Source organism: Anabrus simplex, chromosome 4 (assembly GCF_040414725.1).
Source record: "Anabrus simplex isolate iqAnaSimp1 chromosome 4, ASM4041472v1, whole genome shotgun sequence".
NCBI lineage: Eukaryota > Metazoa > Arthropoda > Insecta > Orthoptera > Tettigoniidae > Anabrus > Anabrus simplex.
Window position 1 is genome coordinate 291,293,486 of NC_090268.1, and position 22,685 is coordinate 291,316,170.

At 39.2% G+C, this 22,685-nt stretch overlaps 1 protein-coding gene across 6 annotated transcripts in view; it reads left to right on the plus strand.

Annotated features, from left to right (window-relative positions):
- The window catches only part of LOC136871898 (protein shifted), a 198,448-nt gene that overhangs the window by 38,948 nt on the left and 136,815 nt on the right, over positions 1-22,685 (plus strand). For 5 of the 6 annotated variants that reach the window (XM_067145593.2, XM_067145594.2, XM_067145595.2 and 2 more), the window contains exons 3-5: positions 4,891-4,988; positions 5,070-5,214; positions 14,450-14,593. In XM_067145593.2, the coding sequence (XP_067001694.1) occupies positions 4,891-4,988; positions 5,070-5,214; positions 14,450-14,593 (387 nt within the window). The remainder of the gene's footprint in view (positions 1-4,890; positions 4,989-5,069; positions 5,215-14,449; positions 14,594-22,685) is intronic. The other variant, XM_067145596.2, reaches the window with a different exon arrangement.

Sequence of the window (22,685 nt, forward strand, 5' to 3'; positions counted from 1 at the left end):
AACACAAGTTGGCAGGACAAGTTGGTTCAAAATAACTAGTGGGCTGAGACAGGGAAGTGTTCTATCACCAATCCTGTTTACAATAGTAATGGATGACATGATGAGAACAGCAAAAGCAGCATATGGAGGAAGAGAAATGAACATGATGTTATTTGCAGATGATATTGTGATTTGGGGAGAAGACGACAGGAAGGTTCAAGAACAGTTGAATGTGGTGAATGGGAAGATTGAAAAATGTGGATTGAAAATAAGTGTAGAAAAGAGTAAAACTCTTGTTATGACTAGAGGGGAGAAAGAAGGGAAAGGTCAGATTAGACTTGCAGACAAGCCCCTGGAAGTAGTGGGAACGTTTAAATACCTGGGGAGTGAATTAATGGAGAATGCTCGACTGGATGCTGAGATTAGTAAAAGGATTCAAGCTGGAAGTTGTTTCTATCATAGTGTAAGAAATATGTTATGGGACAAAGATGTGGCAATGGAAGCAAAGGATACTATGTACAAGATGTATTACGTACCCATAACAACTTACGGAGCAGAAACTTGGACAATGACAAAGAAGGATGAGAGTCGAATACAGGCAGCCGAAATGAAATTCTTGAGGAGTATGATACAGAAGAGTAGACGAGACAAAATAAGGAATGAGAAAATCCGGGAAGAAATTGGAGTGGAAAAAATGAATGATAGAATAGAGAAGAGCCGACTAAGATGGTTTGGGCACATAAAGCGAATGAGCGACGAAAGAATGCCAAAAAGGGTGATGGAAATGCAAATCCAAGGAAGGAGAGGCCGTGGACGACCACGATTGAGATGGAAGGATACCATCCAACGCAGCATTATAGAAAGAAACCTGGACTGGGACACAGTGTTGGAGGAGGAGTGGTGGAAAGACCGGAGAAAGTGGAGAGGAACCATATTTGCCCCTACCCGGCTACAGCTGGATAAAGGGAAATGATGATGACGATGATGATGATCAAGACTGACTTGATGTTAGTAGAAAGGAAACAGATACCACATATTAACCTTTCATTCCTCATCTTGCGTCTCTTAGGGAATATCTGCAGACATAGAAGTCAAAATGATTCAAACTTTCCAAAATTATGATAGTGCAGACCAGTCAAAAATTGTGACTATTAATCTGGACAGCAGCTTGGAGAAGAATTTGGACTATTTTATTTCAACTAGTACTTTAAGGTGATATTTGATCCTGAACTAGTATTTAGAAAATTGGATCTAAAACTGTTGTCTTCCAATGGGAATATATGGGAATGGAAAAGGGCACCAGGTGTAACAATAGTGCAGAACATGAGTTGTCGAGATAGAGGAGTATAATCAACTTTATGCTCATGTCAGATGCCTTCCATAATTTTTTCTATATCCTGGTGGGATCGTGGGTGAAAACTGTGCTGCGCATATGGACTAGGCCCTCTTTTAAGGCCAGATTCCATTGACACCAACCCTATGTGGAGGGATGTATTCACTATTGCACGTTTCTGTGGACACTAATGTCAAATAACTATACCGTAGTAATTTCTTCTGCAGGTTGTCAGTAATCACTAGACAGCTATTAAGACTTTGCAAAAGGAACACGTCACAATTTTACTGGATTCTGTCTAATTTACCCCATAGAAAACTTAATGTTTCATATGTGGATAACAACCATTAAATCTCAACTAATATTGCTCAAAATTTGTGAATTTTCAATTTCTTCAATTCAGGTGGTGGTGGTGGTGGTGGCGATATTTGTTTAAAGAGGAAGTACAACTAGGGAATCATCCTCTCTGAACAAATTAAGTAAAGATTAAAATTAAAATACAAGTATTTATTCAATAGAGGAATTTAAAATAAAACAAAACTTATTTTATTAAGCCAAAAGAGACACAAATGCATCAAAAGTTCCCTGAGTAACAGAAAACTTGAAATTTATATGCCCTTGATTAATCCACTCTCACACATAAAGGGAATGACAAGATCGGCAGTATTCTTGCCGTCAGCTATTATGAGTTTGAGTGTCTTCTGCAGGCCGAGGTTCTGTCTTAGGCCAGAGAGATATTTGTACTCTGTGAGGATGTGGGCTACTGTGAATTCAGCAACCATAAGAACACAATGGTGGTCTTCCCTCTTTAGGAGGTAAGAGTGACCTATCATCAGCCAACACAAAACTACGGCCTCTCTCCAATAAAGCATGAAAAGAAGACTGCCATATGGCACTTGTCTTCTTAATTGGTCTCAATTTATTGGGAGTTCAGATAGCTAGCCACTCCAACTCCCAGGACGCCAAGATGGTTCAACATAATTGAGAACCAATATCTCTAGCAGTTCTAGGTGGTAAAATTACTGCTTCTTTTGCAGCTTGATCTGCAAGTTCATTTCCCACATTCCCAATGTGGCTTGGAAGCCACATGAAGGTGATTCTATTACCACCATCACACAATCAGACAAGGTCATGAATCTGCAGGATCAATGGGTGTTGCAGGAAACAGTTTTTTTTTTTTCAATTGGCTTTATGTTGCACTGACACAAACAGGTCTTATGGTGATAATGGGATAGGAAAGGGCTAGGAGTGAGAAGGAAGCAACTGTGGCCTTAATTAAGATACAACTTCAGCATTTGCCTGGTATGAAAATGGGAAACCACAGAAAACCATCTTAAGGGCTGCCGACAGTGGGATTTGAATCCAGTATAAGAGAAGGCCTAATGGTCTTAACTCCCTAACCGCATGGCCAACTTGCCCAGTAAAACAGGTATTAATAGACTGTAGAGAACTTAATGAGTCGGTACACATGACAAAGTGACCTCCTTCATCACTCATCGCAAACTGCAGAGAGTTTCTAAGATGGCAAAGAGCTCCACAGTATACACAGTAGAGACACTTGGAAGTGAGATCTTGGTACTGTCTTCATCGAAGATAAGCATCCTACATTCTCTCCTACTTTAGAACCATCCTGAAGACAACCTACACGTCCGGATACTGGTGAACGAAGTCCTGGAAATATCTCTGATGAAAGGAGGCAATCAATGTTCACTTTTGATTCATGGAGTAGTTCTTTGTGAAATCTATTAAAATAGTATAGACATGCATGTACACCTTGAGTCATCAGCTTAAAGCTGATCATCGTACACTATATGATCAAAAGTATGTGGACATGTAAACTAGAGTCTAGATGTCTCTATGATTTCTGCTACTGCTATTAAAGGCAGCTGAAGGCTTGGTGTGCAGATAGTGTATTTCTGGTTGTAAGATAAGGTATAAATATTAGTTACTATATGTTTGAATGAGATGATGATGGTGCTTGATGTTTAAAGGGGCCTAACATCTAGGTCATCAGCCCATTTGAACAAGATATTTACTTACATCCTTATCTAGTTCACAATCTGTCAACATGTATTTTGACTACCTATGTGGCTCTTGGATCAATTTTTGATTGCATCACTTGTTAAAATAACACTGATAATATAATTCTCAACCTGCAGCACTTTGTGTGCAAGTTGCAAAGAACTTTTGACTGTGCATGTAAGGAGCATATTTGGTGAACAGGCTGGAAATTAGGTACATTTTAAGTGAACCAGTTCCTAACCAACCTATTTAGCATTTTTAGAATGCATGCATTTGTTCAGTCATATACCACACTTCTATTGTCTTGATGGGAAAAGTGAGTGTATAACAGCAATGTAGCAACATTATAAGGTCAGCCGTCCATAATGTGTCACTGAGTTTACTCATGTATTTTGAGTAAACCAATGTGGATCTGTTACATTATCTTAATGACAAAATCGTTGTTGAAGAATTTTTGGTATTACTGAAAGTAGAACATCACACAAGAACTGGGAATCAGATGGTGGACATTGTATCAGTCAATGTGATTAGAAATGAGAACCCTGAAGAATGCCAGTTTCCTGTGTTTCTTTGAGAAAGAAGTCTTTCTGTGTGGGCACAATTAAATGGAGGTTTCCATAATCCATACTCCAACATTTGACTTCCCTAAATTTTTTTTTTTTTTTTTTTTTTTTTTGCTTTACGTCGCACCGACACAGATAGGTCTTATGGCGACGATGGGACAGGAAAGGGCTAGGAATGGATAGGAAGCAGCTGTGTCCTTAATTAAGGAACAGCCCCAGCATTTGCCTGGTGTGAAAATGGGAAACCACGGAAAACCATCTTCAGGGCTGCCGACAGTGGGGTTTGAACCTACTATCTCCTGAATACTGGATACTGGCCGCACTTAAGCGACTGCAGCTATCGAGCTCGGTATTTCCTTAAATCAAAGAATTTAAAGACAATTTTCCTTTGTTAGTCATCTTTCAGATGGTACTTTCTCTCTTCTCTTTGAAACGCTACTCAGTGGTATGGTAGGCCCATGAGAGCAACAGTCATGCATACATCTTACATTATTTAAAAGTGCCCCCACCCCCCACCCCTTTAAAATTGTAGTACAAATATTAAAGTTTAGGAGACCATCACTATTCCGCTAGGATCTAAGGATTTCATCAGCCTCAAGTGCAGAAAATACAAGAATAGTTGTTGGAGAGATGTTATGATTTGGTTTGACTGTACCTAATAACCCTTATTTTTAAGAAGGATTTGAACTCAACCAAATCAGTCAATCTTTGTTCTCATACAATCATGAAAACTATATTGGCATCTAAAAGTGTACTGAGGAATTTGAGCACATTTAGTCAAGGTTACATTTGAGATTTTAGGTGTATGAATGCTGAGCTTAATTTCTTTCTGCTGCTTTGTGCCATATTTGACATACTATAGCAGATTCATTGAGCTTGAAACTATACCTCCATTTGCTTTTTCTCTGTTTGCTTTTTTTCTTTTTGTGTAAATAATTTGTTCAATTTTCAGTGCATGTTCATTTATAAATTTTAAATTATTATTGTTTACAGGTATGTCAATGGAAATATATGCTATTGTGGACGGACAAGTTTTGCCTTATATACTAGATCCTAATTTTGAGAAATATCTTCCCATAATTCCATCCGAGGTCTGTATTCATGCTTTTAAAAGGAAGAATTAATTATTTACAGCAATGAGTCACTATTTAATACTTGTATTGAATTTGTAGGTTGGCTATGTTAACTTCACATGGAAATCAGGAGTTAAGAAGTATAATTACAATTTTGATCGGCTTCAGTCTTTTGATGAAACTATTTTAGATCCACCAGTTATATCTATCAAAACAAAAGGACGAGTCCCAAGGAGACCAAAAGGTACATTTCTAATATCTCTTGAATTATTTTTTTAGTTGCTGAATTGAAGAATAGTGATTGATCTGACTACACTAAACTTTTTGCAATGGTAAGCTGCAGAAAGTGATGAGAAAATACTTTGCTTCTCTTTTCTCTGATATGCCCCTTCTGGTATATCTGATGATGGAGTAGTTAGAAAGCCAACCAGCCTTCAGGCTGAGAACTCAGCATACAAGCTGAAGATCATCAATTTCACATGGTAGAAAGTACTCCAGTTGAGAAATACATTTACTGTTGAAAAAGTGTAAGGTTAGTCATTTTAATCCTGTGTAATATTATTATGATTATGTGAAGGATGTCAAGAATCATTATCTTCCCACCATAAATGTATCAGTGAAGATTCCTAGTTGCTTTTGAAAAATTTATGCCACTCACTATCGGCTTGTTATTAGGTCTATTCACTGCTGGACAATAAAAATAGTGCACCACGAAGGATCCATGTAACAACTGCTAACCGTTGTAAATAGCGAGAGTACAGGCTGGTATGCACATGATCCCATTTTGGTGTGTTTGCATTTGACTGCACATGAGCAGTAGTGGTGCAAACACTGTCCAGTCGTCTTATAAAACTAGCATAAAAATGAGGGCGCATTAATGCAGGAAATACCGGATGATACCAAGCCAGCATACAGGGTAAGAAGAATGCCGGAAAGATGCCAAGACTTTGATCAAGGACATGTAATCGCTGTATTGCTATATAGCCCACCATGTGGAGCTTTCAAACCATATTGCCCATTGTTGTTGGGGACAGTGAATAAATGAAGGAATCCACACACACGGAGGGTGAGGGCAACCACTAGTCAAGAGGATTGACGGACTGTGTGCCAGGCGCAAAGAATCCCATGGAGACCTGGTCCGTGATACTAGCCTGTGTAGGGACTCCTGTGTGCCCATGAACCATTTCCAGATGCTTTGCAGCAGCAACCCTATGAGCCCAGCACCCGTTATGTGTGTTGCTGGTAACTTCACAACAGCAGTGACCCCAGTTGCAGTGATATCAGGCCACAAACTGGCGATGTGCAGTGTTTAATGATGAGTGCCGCTTCACTATAGGACTAATGATCATTATGCCCACGTGTAGAGGGCTTCTGGTTAATGCCACAGTCCCAACCTCACTGTTGAGTGGCACACTTCCCCATTAGGGTGGGCCGAAAAAACTCAAATTCTTTTTTCCAGGTCGTAATACCATGGAAATGTTGCAAATTGGGGAAAATAAAATGGGGTAAAGAAAGAAACAAAATAGGTTCATTTCTTCCGGTCCCGCACGTGCTCTAAAGTTTGCCGAAATTTGGAAAAATGTATATTCTTACGATAATTTTCTACCTTGCTTAACTTGTCAATATTTAAATGTAATAGCTCTAGTCAACTCTTACTCGAACCAATTATGATTTAGAAAAAAGAATGGTTCATAACGGTTAAGATCTTCCGCTTGCGCAACAGCCGTCAAAAATCTAACAAATTCTCGCGCTCGTTGCAACTCGCTCGGGTCAAAGACTCTGATGCTCAGCCCACCTACCACTCTCGCCACCACGCCGTGCCATTGTTGTGTCAGTCTGCACTTATACCTCGCGTTTGCTGTGTGTTTCATTCGCTCTTCCAGTTACTATTGTGGCATTTGCATCTACTGTATTTCGATGTTTGTTTTGTGTTATGACATTTTTGTGTAACTTTGTGACTTAACGGTGGTATACTATGGCTGTACCTCAGAAACTCATCACAAGACAGGTATTTGATCGCCCTATATTTGCTGCACCTAAAGACTTTTCATCAAACAAGCTTCCTACTGGTGAGGACGTGATTCGGTGCTGTTCACAGGAGAGATACCACTTGGTGCTTAAAGTTAATAATAAGAGCGTCAGTTTTTCACACGTTGCCAGTACAGTAGCTAACAAAATACTTGGTTTGTATCAGAAAGCATCCATCCCAACGGTTACAGATAAGAGAATTGTGCAACTTATAAAAGCGTTGCATGCTAAATATTACAGCATTCGAAAAATCATATACTCGGGATAAGAATAACGATTCGTTTAAGCAGAAAATTGACGAGTTTAAGTAAAAATGCTCATTGCTTTTTGACGTAGCGGCTTTCAAATGCCCCACTGTTGTTAATTTAATTTGTAACATAACCCCTGATTTATGTAAATGCGATATAACTCTCAACTGTGTGCAAAATCAAACAAAATACCTGCTATTGAGCTAAGATTTGTTTACTTATTACGAGCACACGGAATAGGAAAAATTGGAGGGTTGGAAGTGTCTGAAACAAAAAAATGTATTAAATCATTGAAAAGGAGATCGCGTGACAGCCATTTAATTCTGGGTGATGAATCTGAATGCCATCTGAAATCCACGTGCTCTTATTCAAATGTAACTATTGTTGAAACTGATGATGAAGACCAGTATCTTGGTCGCTATTGCTACCTTTACTAGAGGGGTAACAACTTTAACTTTAACTTTAACTTTAGCTTGTTTGATGAAAAGTCTTTAGGTGCAGCAAATATAGGGCAATCAAATACCTGTCTTGTGATGAGTTTCCGAGGTACAGCTATAGTATACCACTGTTAAGTCACAAAGTTACACAAAAATGTCATAACACAAAACAAACATCGAAATACAGTAGATGCAAATGACACAGTAGTAACTGGAAGAGCGAATGAAACACGCATAAAACACGAGGTATAAGTGCAGACTGACACAACAATGGCACGGCGTGGTGGCGAGAGTGTAGGTGGACTGAGCGCCAGAGTCTTTGACCCGAGCGAGTTACGACGAGCGCGAGTATTTGTTAGATTTTTGACGGCTGTTGCGTGAACGGAAGACCTTAACTGATTTGAACCATTCTTTTTTCCAAATCATTATTGGTTCGAGTAAGAGTCTAGTAGAGCTATTCCACTTAAATATTGACAAGTTAATCAAGGTAGAAAATTATCGTAAAAATATACATTTTTCCAAATTTCGTCAGACTTTAGAGCACGTGCGTGACCGGAAGAAATGAACCTATTTTGTTTCTTTTTTTACCCCATTTTATTCTCACCAATTCGCAACTTTTCCGCAGTATTACGACTTGTAAAAAGGAATTCGAGTTTTTTCGGCCCACCCTATTCCCCATGGCAGAATTTAAGGTCTGAGAAGCCATAGCCTACGATAGTCAAACTGCTTACATAAAATCAGCTTCATTTATTTATTTTCCACCTAGTCGATACAATGATTGCTTAAGGCAATTTTTAATGGTCAAAAGTGGTACATGTTTCGTATATTATCAACATCTCAGCCACATAACACTGTTTAGATGAAAAATATATAAATTGACAAAGTAATGCTTTAGAGGAAGTGTCGTTAAAATTAACATAAGATTGACAACATTAAAACAAACAAATAACTCAAGAGAAAATATATAAATTATTTCTACAATAGAAAGCAGTCGTCATGGAAACACTTGTACAATATTCCATAGAGAATATGTCCTAATGAATATTCTTTTCTTAATAATTCATGAAAAAGGTCAATTTATAAATGAAAAAAATATATATTTTATAAGTAATTATCAAAATGAAGAAATCCAGATATCACAGTGTGGCTCTTATTTCAGTATTTTTAATTATGCCAATTTTGACTACGTAATGGCTGAGGATGACCTCAAGTAAGGTCGAAACTAGTATCATTAGTTTTAATGAGAATATGGCCAATTTTTATGAAAATGTAGTAATATTTATGTACTGAATAGGTGAACCCATTCTTACCCAATTTAACGTCAATACGAATGACATAATATTTATTGTTGATGAAAAACTCTCTTTGGAAGGAACAGAAATCAGTTTCTCACTTCAAGTACCTTAGAAGGGCTATCTCCAAATACAACACTGGCAAGCAGGAAATACTCAGCAGGACACAGAAAGCATCAAACTTTAACAATCAAGTCAGAAACCTACTCTAAGACTGATAGCTATACCTCAAAAAGCGGCAAAAACAACCGTACCATACCTACTTGGTACCAATTCTCACATATGGTTTAGAGGCATGTATTCTACTAAACAATGACTACAGCAGAATTCAGGCAACAGAAATAAGATTTGAAGCAAACTACTCAAAAGGACAAAATCAGGAATGAAGTAAATAGGAGGGTGGCTGGCATTGAGGTCACTATTACCAGTGCAATACAGAAGCATAGACTTAAGTGGTATAGGCACATTATGAGAATGAAGAGCGAGAGACTTGCCAGAATATTTCGACCTTATTGTCCAAGGAAAAAGACCAAGGGAAAGAACAAGAAAATGCTGGATAGACACAGTGAAATCAGATGTGGAGGAGAGAGGTCTCAGATGGGAAGATGTCCTGGAACAGAATATGTATGCAGACAGGAAGAGATAGTAAATGTTTGTTCATCACACCTGGGAAACTGGAGTTGGAAAATGATGATGATGATTATGATGATATTGACACCTAAGTACTTATGGTGATCCCTGTGAGGTACTTTCACCCCATCAACATGGTAATTAAAACTGAGAGGACTTTTTCTGGATGACCTCAGGACACACTTCACTTTTCAATGTAATGAACTTACAACCTGCCTTTTCACCACGTCCATGCTGTCCATCTCATAATATTGTCCAGGTCTTTTTTCAGTTGCTTACAATCTTGTAACTTATTTACTAGTCCATGCAGTATAACATCATCAGCAAAAAGCTTTATCTGTGATTCCAATTCTTTGTTCATATCATTCATACACATAAGAAAACTTTAAGGTCGAAAAATACTGCCTTTTAATCATTACAGGATCAGATAATGCTTTAACCTACTCTAATTCTATGAGTTCTATTAATCAGGGAAGATTTTGAAGCATGTGGTCTGTGTCCATGGAACAGTAATGCAGTTGATTACAGTGTGTGCCTGAAGGATGGTTGATATTGCTAATGAAGTTGAACTGCTTCTTGATGTCACTGCAAGGTTTCAAAAATATTCTAGATTGAAGGAAATAGCTGAGGAAGACTTCATCTTAAAATCTGAAGGTGACTGGAAAGTAGAGAAATCTTTACATGGGTAAAGTTTAGGTGCAGATATGTAATCTTTTCAGGGGCTGTACTTTATTTGTTAGAGTATGTATTTTCAGTCTAAGAGTGTTATTTCAGTTTTTCATGAAGAAAATGTTTCAAAATGTGGAATAAATGGCAAACTTTGCCAGCTTAGCAAGTGAACTTTTCACTTTGCAAGTTATTTTCACTGTAGAAGAAGGATAACGAGGTCGAGTGTCCCCTAGCAAATGTTCTTAGATAGTCAGACACACCAAAGGTAAAAGAAAGGGAGCCCCTCACAAAAACATCAGAAATCCAGGCAAAGTGCAGAGAGAGAATGCACAAAAGAAAGCAGCTGTGGGAAATGAGGTAATTAAAGAAAGATGGACAGTAAAGAGAAGGAAGAAGCAAAAAGAACTCAGAGTAAAATAAAGTTGAAGAGAGTCTCTTTAAACATAAAATATAAACCTGATGAGCCAAACAAGGGAATGTCCAACATACACAGTTAAAAAAAATTAGGGGAACATGTTTTTGAACGTATGCCATGTTCCAAAAAACAATACCTCACACCCAGCTAAACCTTTATTATTTACCTTTGAAGTGTACAACAGAACATCGATGGATTCATGTTCTTTTTCAGAATACAAACAGAAATGTCCAAATAGGGGCAAAAACAAAGTGATAACAGTCCTCCAGGGTGGATTTTAATCACAGTTGGAGAGCTTCAGTAGGGTGTATGTCCTCCACGAGCATTTGTCACAGCTTGGAACCTAGGTGGTATGCTCCGTATAAGTCAACGGAGGTCACGTTGCGGTATCAGGTCCCATTCTACAATGAGAGCCTGTTCGAGGTCTTGGAGAGTCTGTGGTGGAAAAGAACGTGCACAAACTCTTCTGTCAAGCCTATCCCACACATGCTCGATGGGATTAAGGTCGGGACTCACTGTTGGCCATTCCATCTCTTGAATGTCCAGTTCTCACAAGACAGCTCTGGTGATGCGTGCTACATTATCGTGCATGAGTACGAATTCAGGGCCAACACCGTATGCAGCAACCAACACATGCTGCAGCATTATCTGCTCGATGAACCCCGCAGCGGTAAGATTACCACGGATGACAACAAGATCTGTACAGCCATCAATTCTGATCATAGGATATAAACTTCACTCATAAGATATAAACTTCATGGTTTTGATCCGTATTGAATTGTGATCGCAATAATAATTACTAAATTAATGTTGTAATGGTCCACCTTTTTCAATACTATAGTATGCATTATTATTGAATTACATTACTAAACTAGGGACTAGTTTCAGCGTTGGCTGGCCATCTTCAGCCTTAATGTAATACATCTAATAACTAAACAAATGTACAAACACACAATTAACATTAAAATCTGGGATGAACTGTGTGTAAAATCTGAAAAATAAATTAGGCCCTAAATTCTTAGCATGTGGAGTATGCTCATCATCCAGACTCTTTCTGTATTAATATTCATAGAATTGTTAGTTCCATCACTGCTCATCATTACAATTTCAATTGCAAAACGGGAACTGGTAAATGTTGATTCTGTAGTCAGATCATCAATCACCAAATCTACTTGAGTGGTGTTAGCAGTATGCAAGCCGCTGGATGCCACTGTAAATAACCACCAGCTGACACAGAACAGCTAGATGGTGTTTCCACATCGACCAACGTAAATAGTAGTGCTTGTTAAAATCATGCTGTTCGACATTGTCAGGGCGGCACATGAAGATATGGTTAAAACTGATACATTCTTAATTTGTGGCTGGTATAGATTCACAATTCATTGCGGTATCCATGAAGTTAACATGAATAAATGATAGATAAAATTAGATAAAATTAGATAAAATTAATGAATAGAAGTAGAGATAGAGTGTGGCATAGGTTATATAAGACTTACCTCTCGTTGCGGCATGTGGTGCTAGCATTGTTGTCAGTCTCATTTCAGTTAAGTCATGGCGGACGTGAGCGGACACAGCTACACTGTTGAGGAGCGATTAGTGGCGTGTGTGTGGGTGCACAAACGACCACATACGGGGCAAACAACGACAGTGATAATGAGTGCATTTAGAGATCATTTTGCAAACCCCCACCTCGTAAAGCTACTCTGCTTGATTGGGAGAAACGTGCGTTTGCTTCAGGCAGTGTCAAAGACAGGCTGCGTAGTGGACGTAAGAAGACGCGGGAAGAAACGTGTGCTGCTGTCGCTCAATCAATTAAGCAGTCTCCATTGAAATCCATTCACAAAAGAGCAGCTGAACTTCAAGTACCACGGTCAACAATGCATGACCACATTAAAAGAGATTTGAAAATGAAAGGATTTAGGCCGATGCATGTGAATGAATTATCTGACAATGACATGGAGCAATGACATGGACTTCCGTCTCTTGCTCAAGAGTGTTATTTTCTGATGAATATGCGATATATCGCAGTTCACATAGGAAGAGTGTGGTTTTCTGGTCTAAGGAAAATCCTCATTATATGCAAGAGTTGGAATGGAACTCCCCTCATGTTATGGTATGGGCCGGGATATCATCACGTCACTTGTGCGGACCGTATTTTTTTTGATGGGTATGTGAATAGAAAATCTTATTTGCATACGTTACAATCTTGGTTAATACCTCAGCTTCAAGACAAGGGAATCATGGGTCATGTGTGGTTACAGCAGGATGGGGCTCCAGCACATTTTGCTATTCAGGTGCACAAGTTCCTTGATGAACAGTTTCAAGGCCGCTGGATTGGCCGTGGTTCACCAACATCTCCAGCCCCGTTCAAAATGGCCACCATGAAGCCCGGACCTTACCACGCCAGAAACTTATTATGGAGAATAATCAAGTCCCATGTGGCTCAACGTTGGTACACGACTAATGAAGAATTGCGCCAAAGTGTGGAGGAAGCCTTTCGTTCCATAACTCCTGAGATGCTCCGCAAGATGTCAATGAGGACTTGGAGATGGATAGAACTCTGTAAGGCATGGGTGCACATACAGATTCCCTGGATTCATAGTTTTTATATGTAAGTCCATCCATCCCTCCACTATAATATGAAATGTATGAAACTAGGGGTACGGGGACTTCTTGGACACCCTGCACAAAAGAGTTTTATCCATATACTGTACTTATTTTGTTGTGCCTGTGCCTTTTATTGAGAATGTCCATTATTGAGAAGCAATTTTCTCATATATGCCTGCGTATTTCTGCCATAGACAAAAAATGACCACTATATACAGTAGCAGAGTCTGTGTCCATTTGGAGAAGTTTCACTGTAGTAATGTAATAACATTCAGTTCATTTCTTTGTGCCTCATATTCATTAGTTAATAAGTTTTACTTTAAGCTAGTTAGTAGATGCTGTTGTATTAACTTAAGTATTCTTTAATTATTGTTTTAGAAATGTTATTATTGTTTCCTCTGTATGTAACTTACAGTATACATGTTTTCATGACTCGAGTTCATTACCGTAATATTTAAAATAATACTATAAAAATCTCAAAAATAATTTGTGGTTAAGTGTAAGAGAGCCAAGAACCCTAATTTTGCAAGCAAGCTAACAAACAATAAATAAAAACTAAATTATTGTAATACCTTTAGTAATATTGAACAAATCTAGGTTTAAAAGTACTTCAGTGAAGGCGCAGTAAAATTAAAAGCTCCTATGCTAGCCCATAGTCTAGGGGTAGCAAGCCTTCCTCGTGCCTGAAGGTCCTATGTTTGATTCATGGCCAAATTGGGTACTTTTACTTGCATTTGAGGGCTAGTCCGAGGTCTACTCAGCCTATGTAAGAACAGTTGGGAAGCTATCTGATGCTTAGATAGCAGCCAAAAATTATAGTTGAAAGGATTTGTCACATTGACCACATGTCACCTCATAATCTGCAGGCATTTAGACTGAGCAGCAGTTGCTTGGAAGCCAAAGGGCCATCAAGGCTTTAGTTCTTTATAACCCACCAAAGTTTGTCCCCTATTCATGAGAGATTTTATGGCAAATTGGTGAGTAATATTACTGGCTATATCAGTGTATTCTGCTAATACCAGGCCTGAAACGTAAAGAAGGAATAAAATGCATGCTCTTTAATATTCTGAATTTGATTTCATGAACAAGTGGGCCCTGTAATTTTTAAGTCATTGTATTAATTTGATGTTACCTAAAGTTACTATATTTTTAGGTTTTAGTGTGTTCCTACCTTGCTCAGGAAATAGTTCTGGAATAGCATCTTTCGGTATTGGCTTAATGATTGAAAGCAGGAAAGGGAAGCCATTACCAGGAACTCCTTTGAGACTGCGACTCAGGAAGGAGTGTGCTCACAGAGGTGAGTTTATGATGTAATTTTGTTAATAATAATAATAATAATAATAATAATAATAATGTTATTTGCTTTACATCCTACTAACTACTTTTTCGGTCTTTGGAGATGCCAAGGTGCCGGAATTTTGTAATTTTGTTAACTATACTATCTGCTACTAACTGCACACAAAATAACATACCTTCATCATCCAGCATGTTAACTCACACTCCACAATAGAAGGTCTATGGAGATCTGAGATCGAGAAATAGCTGTTAGGAAAGAGAACAAGGCAGTGACATTTCAGATACTTCCTTTTTTTTTTTTTTTTGGACATTTTCCAACAAATTAACATCTCAGATGAAGAAGGAGCTTCTTAAGATTTACCAAGGCACTTGCAGGAGCATCATGGCAAACAAGGGTTCAAGAGTGGTGGGCCAGATGACAGCAGATGAATAACTCCTTCCTGGCCACATGGTAGATTGGTTGACTTGGAAATCACTAAATAGATTGCATTCAGGTGCTGTGGATGCAGGCCAAACCTCAAGATGTGGGTCTTCAGTGCAGATTCCACATTGTGTGAATGTGGGGAGGAGCAGACCGCAGACCACAGCCCATTTGTTGCAATATACTGTGTAGTACATGCCCAGCCAGTTGCATAGCATAAGACCTGCTAAAGACAACAACTAATGCACTTCAATTGGCCAGCTTTTGATCCACGAAAGTTTCACCATGTGAATACATAGTGTTGTCTATTTACCAGATGTAACAAAAATGAAATTCTAAAACTTCTAGGAATGATAGAGGAGACCAAAACAAATGTGTTTTATTAAATAAAATCACAAGTCAGAAATTGATAATTGAGTTACTTTTTGACATGATTGAGAATGAAACGATTACATTTCTAGATTGATCGCAGTGGACACATTGCATAGTCTGCTTATTCTCCCGATCTCACCCCACTTGACTTTTGTGTGTGGGGACACTTGAAGAGTCTGTGGTATGAGGCTCCAGTCAAATGGAGGAAGAGCTCATTGCTTGGGTGCAGCTGCTTACTCTCTCCGGAACATGCCTAGAGTCTTTGAATGTGTATGACAGGAAGTGGCATATCATTATAAATCTTGTAATGCAGCATGAGGTCTTACTTTTGCATAGTTTTTGCAAAGGATTACAATAAATTGAAATGTAATAGTTTCATTCTCACTCATGTCAAAATGTACTTTAGTTATCAGTTTTCAACGTATGATTATTTAATAAAACATATCTGCTGGTCTCTTGTATCATCCCTAGAAGTTTGAATATTGAATATTGTTACACCCAATATTTTTAATGTGTATTTGTATTCTTTCTAAGTTATCATTTTTTTTTCTTCTGACATGATAAATTATTGTTATTACTGTACCATGATCAGTCATTATTCCTTTCATATACTGATGTTATAATACTATCAAAGATGTTTTGTTTTCATTTTTTTCTTTCATGGCTTCCATCATATGTATCCTTGAAGGGTTTTGGGTTCATTCTTCTGAGAATTTGATGAGATTAACAGTCTAGTAATGATGATAGCTATCTTGAGTCATATTTTCCGGTATACTCACATCTCCACATTTCACGACTTGTGCAACCATTTTCAATTCTAGACCCAAATAATTGCTGTTAAAAGTGATTCCACAGAGCTGAAAATAACATAAATTATAACAGAGAATTTCTGCAGTTATGAAGCTAAAGACCAAAGATATCCCCATTCGGCAAAACAAAAACAACACATAAGATTTTAGTGTTAGAATAAAAGATTTCTATCATGCTTCCTGGTATGAGCAGCGAAGCAAAAGCAAGCTTGTTTCTACGTGACTTGATATCATGATGAGACTTTCAGTTTTATGGGGAACCTGATCACAGGGAAGTGAGTTTTCATTTCAAAAATCCCACAAGCATCAGTCAGAATTCCAACTAGGGTCATCTCCAGTATGCCATCCAGTGTCTTCCTTACATAGATCTTCTCACTAAGGTACGCAAAACAGTTCTGATTTTAAGAGGAGGGAAGACCAGGGCAATTGTTACACCATAATAGAAGAGAAAAATGAGGCCTTGCACCTTACTTTAACCTTTTCAAGGAACACTGAAAAATTAAATGAAACTACCGGTGGCATTCTTTGGCATATACAGACCCATTCCAGGTTGTGCACTGTTGTACTACTGCAGATTCTATTTCTACCCTGCTCAATGGGATACAGATACCATCTAGGCTATTGCATGTCATTTCACATGTAAAACAACCTTTCTCAAGTAACATTCACAAAATTTTGATGCCTGTCTTGTAGGAACTGATGGTCAATTTCTCACAAAGGATCAAAGGCCAAGATACGCTAATAGTTGCCTTCCATAAAAGGTAGGTGTTACCTATCAGTGTATTCTTTCTCTTCATTTCACAAAGATTCTAGTTCGCAAACATCTAAGTCACAAAGAATGAATTGGTGGTCTTTTACAACAAGCAGAGGATATCATGGATGTCAGGCTCCTTGACTGAATGGCCTGTATACTGGCCTTCGGTTCAGAGGAACCCAGATTCGATTTTTGGCTAGATCGGGGATTTTAATGGTTAATTCCATAGGTCAGGGGCTGGGTTTGTGTTCATCTGAATGCACATTTACATACCGTACATCATACTGCAAACTACCACAGAAACATGCCATAGTGAATACTTCCCTACACATAAGGCTTATGTCAGGAAAGGCATCTGGACATAACACTGGGCAAAATGAGTACTAAGTGGTGATCCCAGGAAATTGGGAAGAAGAATAAGATCATGGATATATTGTACACTTATCAAAGACTTTATTAATATTTTTCATCTAATGAGAGATTACCAATAGGGCTATTAATAGAGTGACACAGTCTGTTACTCTATAACTGTTAGGTTCTTCAGTCTGTCGAAACTAATTACAAGAGAACTTGTGCTGCTCCGCAGCATTCATTATAAATAGGTCAGATACTGTGTCTTGATATGAAATTGCTTCATGTTATGCGTGGGTACTTTATGAATGTCTATTCTTATGATTTATATTATCTCTTAATTATGTGTCAAGTGATTTTTTTTGTATAGTTCTTTATTGTGATGTTGATTGATGTTTTATGAACTATTTTGTAGTTTTAAACATACATCATACATACATCATCATTATAGACCATTATGCCTTTCAGCGTTCAGTCTGCAAGCCTCTGTAAATTAACTAAACGTTGCCACAATCCTCTATTTACAACTAGTGCTGTGGCCTCATTTAGTTCTATACCTCTTATCTTTAAATCGTTAGAAACTGAGTCTAACCATCGTCGTCTTGGTCTCCCTCTACTCCTCTTACCCTCCATACTGGAGTCCATTACCTAGCCTCATCAATAGCAAATTTACTTTTCAGTTCTGAAGGGATATCCTTCCTGTTTTGCCAGAGAGTACCTGTGAAATATGTGCCCTTAGAAAACAAATGCTAGGCCAGACTAATCGTAGTAAAGAAATTGTCAGTTACCACATGATAGCCCTTCATTAGGTAGTTACCTATCGCCCAGTAATTTAGTCGCCGGGCTGAGTGGCTCAGACGATTAAGGCGCTGGCCTTCTAACTCCAACTTGGCAGGTTCAATCCTGGCTCAGTCCGGTGGTATTTGAAGGTGCTCAAATACGACAGCCTCGTGTCGGTAGATTTACTGGCACGTAAAAGAACTCCTGCGGACTAAATTCCGGCACCTTGGCGTCTCCGAAGACCGTAAAAGTAGTTAGTGGGACGTAAAGCAAATAGCATTATTATTATAGTAATTTAGTCACAACAAGAAATGCTAGTCCATGTTTATATATATCAACATTGGTCTTTGCTCCCTGGTAGCAGAAGAAACCCAAACAATAATGTGATATTGAGTCGCACAGCATCCAGAATTTTATCCCCCATTTGTGATGCTTTTTGTCTGGAAGATACTGCAACAAAATGGAATGACATTTTGTTCCAACAAGTGACTCGTCTATGCTAAGGTGTTGGCGGGGAGTGTAATAGTGCTTGAACTAATTGTTGGTGTGATCCACAAGAAGACTGAAGCGAGCACATGGGTCGTATTTTTCATGGCCTGGTGGAAACAACGAAGCATTATTCACAAGGTGGAAGAATTTCAGTATTAGCTGGAATCTGTTCCTTGAGAACATCTTTAAAAACCGTCCGACTCGTTGGCTGAACGGTCAGCGTACTGGCCTTCGGTTCAGAGGGTCCCGGGTTCAATTCCCGGCCGGATTGGGGATTTTAACCTTAATTGGTTAATTCCAATGGCACAGGGGCTGGGTGTATGTGTTGTCTTCATCATCATTTCATCCTCATCACGACACGCAGGTCGCCTACGGGTATCAAATAGAAAGACCTGCACCTGGCGAGCTGAACCCGTCCTGGGATATCCCGGCACTAAAAGCCATACGACATTTCATTTCATCTTTAAAAACCATGGGACGACTCGAGAATCAGTGTTCCAGTATGAAGATATTGTCGTTCTGCGTGTAATTCCCATCTCTAACAATACAGCGATAATACTTTCATTTCCTTTAGAGTAACAGGCCGCCACTGCTTTACGTGGGAATTTGGCTTCAATTGTTGTGCTGACCACAAGAATTGAGTAGCATATCTATTAGTTTCTGTCACCATTAGCTGCCACAGAGCGTGAGTAAAGAAGATATAAAAATACAAAATAGGTTTCGCATTGCAAGGCAGGACATGCTTTGGACCTGGATTTTCCAAGTAGACAGGTGCAGGGTGATAACGAGTATCACTTCCTACGAACTTCCCGAAACGCAGATCTTTGGGTAGCATTACTGCTATCACCACCATCATCATCGTTATCCTCATTCTCAGAACCATCATTTGCTCCATCAGTAAGTTTGGAAACCTCCAAGTTCTCAGATATATTCACAGCACTCACTTGTGCGGTTCCCGCCATAACCTCACTACTGTCACTGTCCGAGTCATTATTCCCAGAATCACTCCCATTACAGGTTGAAGTGCTGAAATACTCCACAAACTCATCATCATTTGCGAACACATCACTGTCAGCATCATGTCTTGCTGCCATTTTCACTAGCTACTCAGCGACACTTCATAAAACATACACCAAGTTCAAGCACTCATAAAACCTGAACAAACAAACGTAGTGACAATCTGCATGCCATAATGAAAAGTCTTTGCCTTTATTATCCTACAACCAGTTTTTCCACCTATCAACGAAACAGTACTCAGTAATTAGTGTTTATTAAGGCACTAGCAATAAGAGCGCAATCGCGCTCCCGGCAATTTTAGCGGGAGTTGGGAGGAGCGCGATCGGCACTCTAAGGGTTATGTTACCAACATTGTGAACAGTGCAAACATACATACCTATAGTTTCCTCATGTTTTTCAAGTGTGATACTAGTGTTTGCAAACATTTGTAGTAATTATAATTCGTAATATTACTGTACGCTGTACTAGCATGTGAGTGTTTTCCTGCGCTGTTGTGCCATTCAGAAATTTAACTTTTGTGCATTGTAGTTGTGTCGACAATCTTTGTGCCTGGGAAAAGGTAAGGAGCTACATAATGAGTTTGAACAGTGTCCAGATATAAGAAGACAAACTTGTCTTGTCTCTCTCTTGAGCGAAAACTTGAGATTAAGAATGCCAGGCGCCCAATGCCTGATCTTAATATTATGATTTAGACTATGGTGAAAGTAGTGGCAAAAGATTCTCAGAGGTGCGAAGTTAATAACAGGTTGTTTTGTTTTCCTTGTCCCCCATAAGTCCAACCCCTCGTCCACGTCGTGGGGGACAGGCAACGGTACGAAGTAGGGGATAGCCTGTAAGGATGAAGTACAGCGGGGACCTTGTGTGTCCCAGGACTGCTATAGTAGCTGTGAAGACCTTACAAGAACCCTGGAAAGTAACGGCTAACCGGGCTCTGGCGAAGTCCTTAACGGCAATTGAGTGAGGTGGAAAATGAGACCTTTGGTACGGCAAAGTTGGCGGAGGAGGCAACCCTTCCTCTTGGGGTAAAATAAAGAGGAAATCCACTGCCTTGTGGTGAAGAGGGATCTTCAAAGGCTAAGGGAGACTACCTCAACAGAAAACAGCAGGCTTGGAGGCGTAGGTGACAGCCCCACCACAAAGCTCGGGTGCTGTGGGTCATCACAAATTACCAACCTCATTCGAGAAACATACCGTGATTATACATGCAGAGTCTTTCATGAGGGCCGTGTATCTGAGCCTATATCTGTATGTTCAGGAGTACGTCAAGGTTGTATCCTCTCGCCAACCATGTTCCCGGTGGTGATTGCTGCGGTAATGCAGAATGTAACGCGAAATGTGAAACGTTGTATCCAGTGGGGATTAGCTAATAGGTTAGAAGACCTAGACTTCGCTGACGATGTGTGTCTCCTGTCTGAGGCACATGGTGAAATGCAATCAAAGATTGAAGACTTGGTAAAAGAAGGAAAAAAGGTGGGACTAACGATCAACTCAAAGACCAAGGCCCTAAGGATGAACACCAACAAACTAGACCCATTTGTCTTCAGTGGTAAACCTATAGAGGATGTGGATAGTACAACATGTCATTTAATTACATTCTTCCCTCTAACATAACTCTTTCTGTTTTAGCTGTCATTTATCCAGGTCAACTGTACAGTCCTCATTGAACTGCAAAATCCAACCACCTGTAATAGGGAACATGCATGATCCGGGGTTTTAATTAAAAATATGCTAATCTGATTCAAAATTGCATGCAGAATTCAAAAATGTGATCAGAATGTACAAATAATAACTCCAAACATGATAAAAATCTACGAAAATGTCACGTCACGCAAGTACGCGATCTCATTGGTCTGACGTCATCGTACAGGTTGACTGAATTAGCACACGAAATAACACATAGTGTGCTGTGAGAAGCACGATACACTTCGCGTATTTCTACTTTACGTTAGTGTCTAGTATGGTTAAATTCGAGGTCTATACATTGGATAATAATCTGAGTGGTATATTTTAGACTTAAAATGAATCCTGCGCAGACAGTGAGGCAGAAAACTTATAAATGGTGTAGAGTTCCGATGTGCAATAGCACATCGCATACCATACCAAACAAATTGCTTATAAACGTTCGAAAGACGCTAAAACTAGGGAGAAATGGATTTTGGCGAGCTGGAGAAATGCTGGTAATATATCGGAAAAGTCTACAGTTTATTTTTTTGAAGATTTTAACGTAAGATGAATTTGTTTGAATTTTCAAATCACTTTTCCATGTCAGCTGTTCTAGTGGTAAAACTTTAAATTTTAATGTATGATGCTTTATTTAAATGCTTCAATTACATCTTGGAATATGAAAGTAATAAACACCGGGCGAGTTGGCCGTGCGTGTAGAGGCGCGCGGCTGTGAGCTTGCATCCGGGAGATAGTAGGTTCGAATCCCACTATCGGCAGCCCTGAAGATGGTTTTCCGTGGTTTCCCATTTTCACGCCAGGCAAATGCTGGGGCTGTACCTTAATTAAGGCCACGGCCGCTTCCTTCCAACTCCTAGGCCTTTCCTATCCCATCGTCGCCATAAGACCTATCTGTGTCGATGCGACGTAAAGCCCGTAGCAAAAAAAAAAAGTAATAAACAGTGCATTAAATAATGCTGATTATTAAAGTATTCTCCAAACCTAACCTATGTTTTGTGTGATCCATGTCAAGATAATAAATCAAAGGGGTTATGAACCATTTTGACAGCTCTAATTCTACCAATATATCTTGGTTTCCTTCTTTCTTTCTTTTTAATCAGTTTATCCTTCAGGGTTGGTTTTCTCTCCGACTCAGCGAGGGATTTCACCTCTACCACTTCAAGGGCAGTGTCCTGGAACGTGAGACTTTGAGTATGGTGATGAAACTGGTGAGGAGGGCCATTACCTCGCCCAGGCGGCCTCACCTGTTATGCTCAACAGAGGCCTTGTTGGAGGATGGGAGGATTGGAGGGGATAGACAAGGAAGAGGGAAGGAAACGGCCGTGGCCTTAGGTGCCTGGAGGAGAAGTAGGAAAATACGAAAAACCACTTCGAGGATGGCTGAGGTGGGATTCGAAACCCTTCTACTCAGTTGACC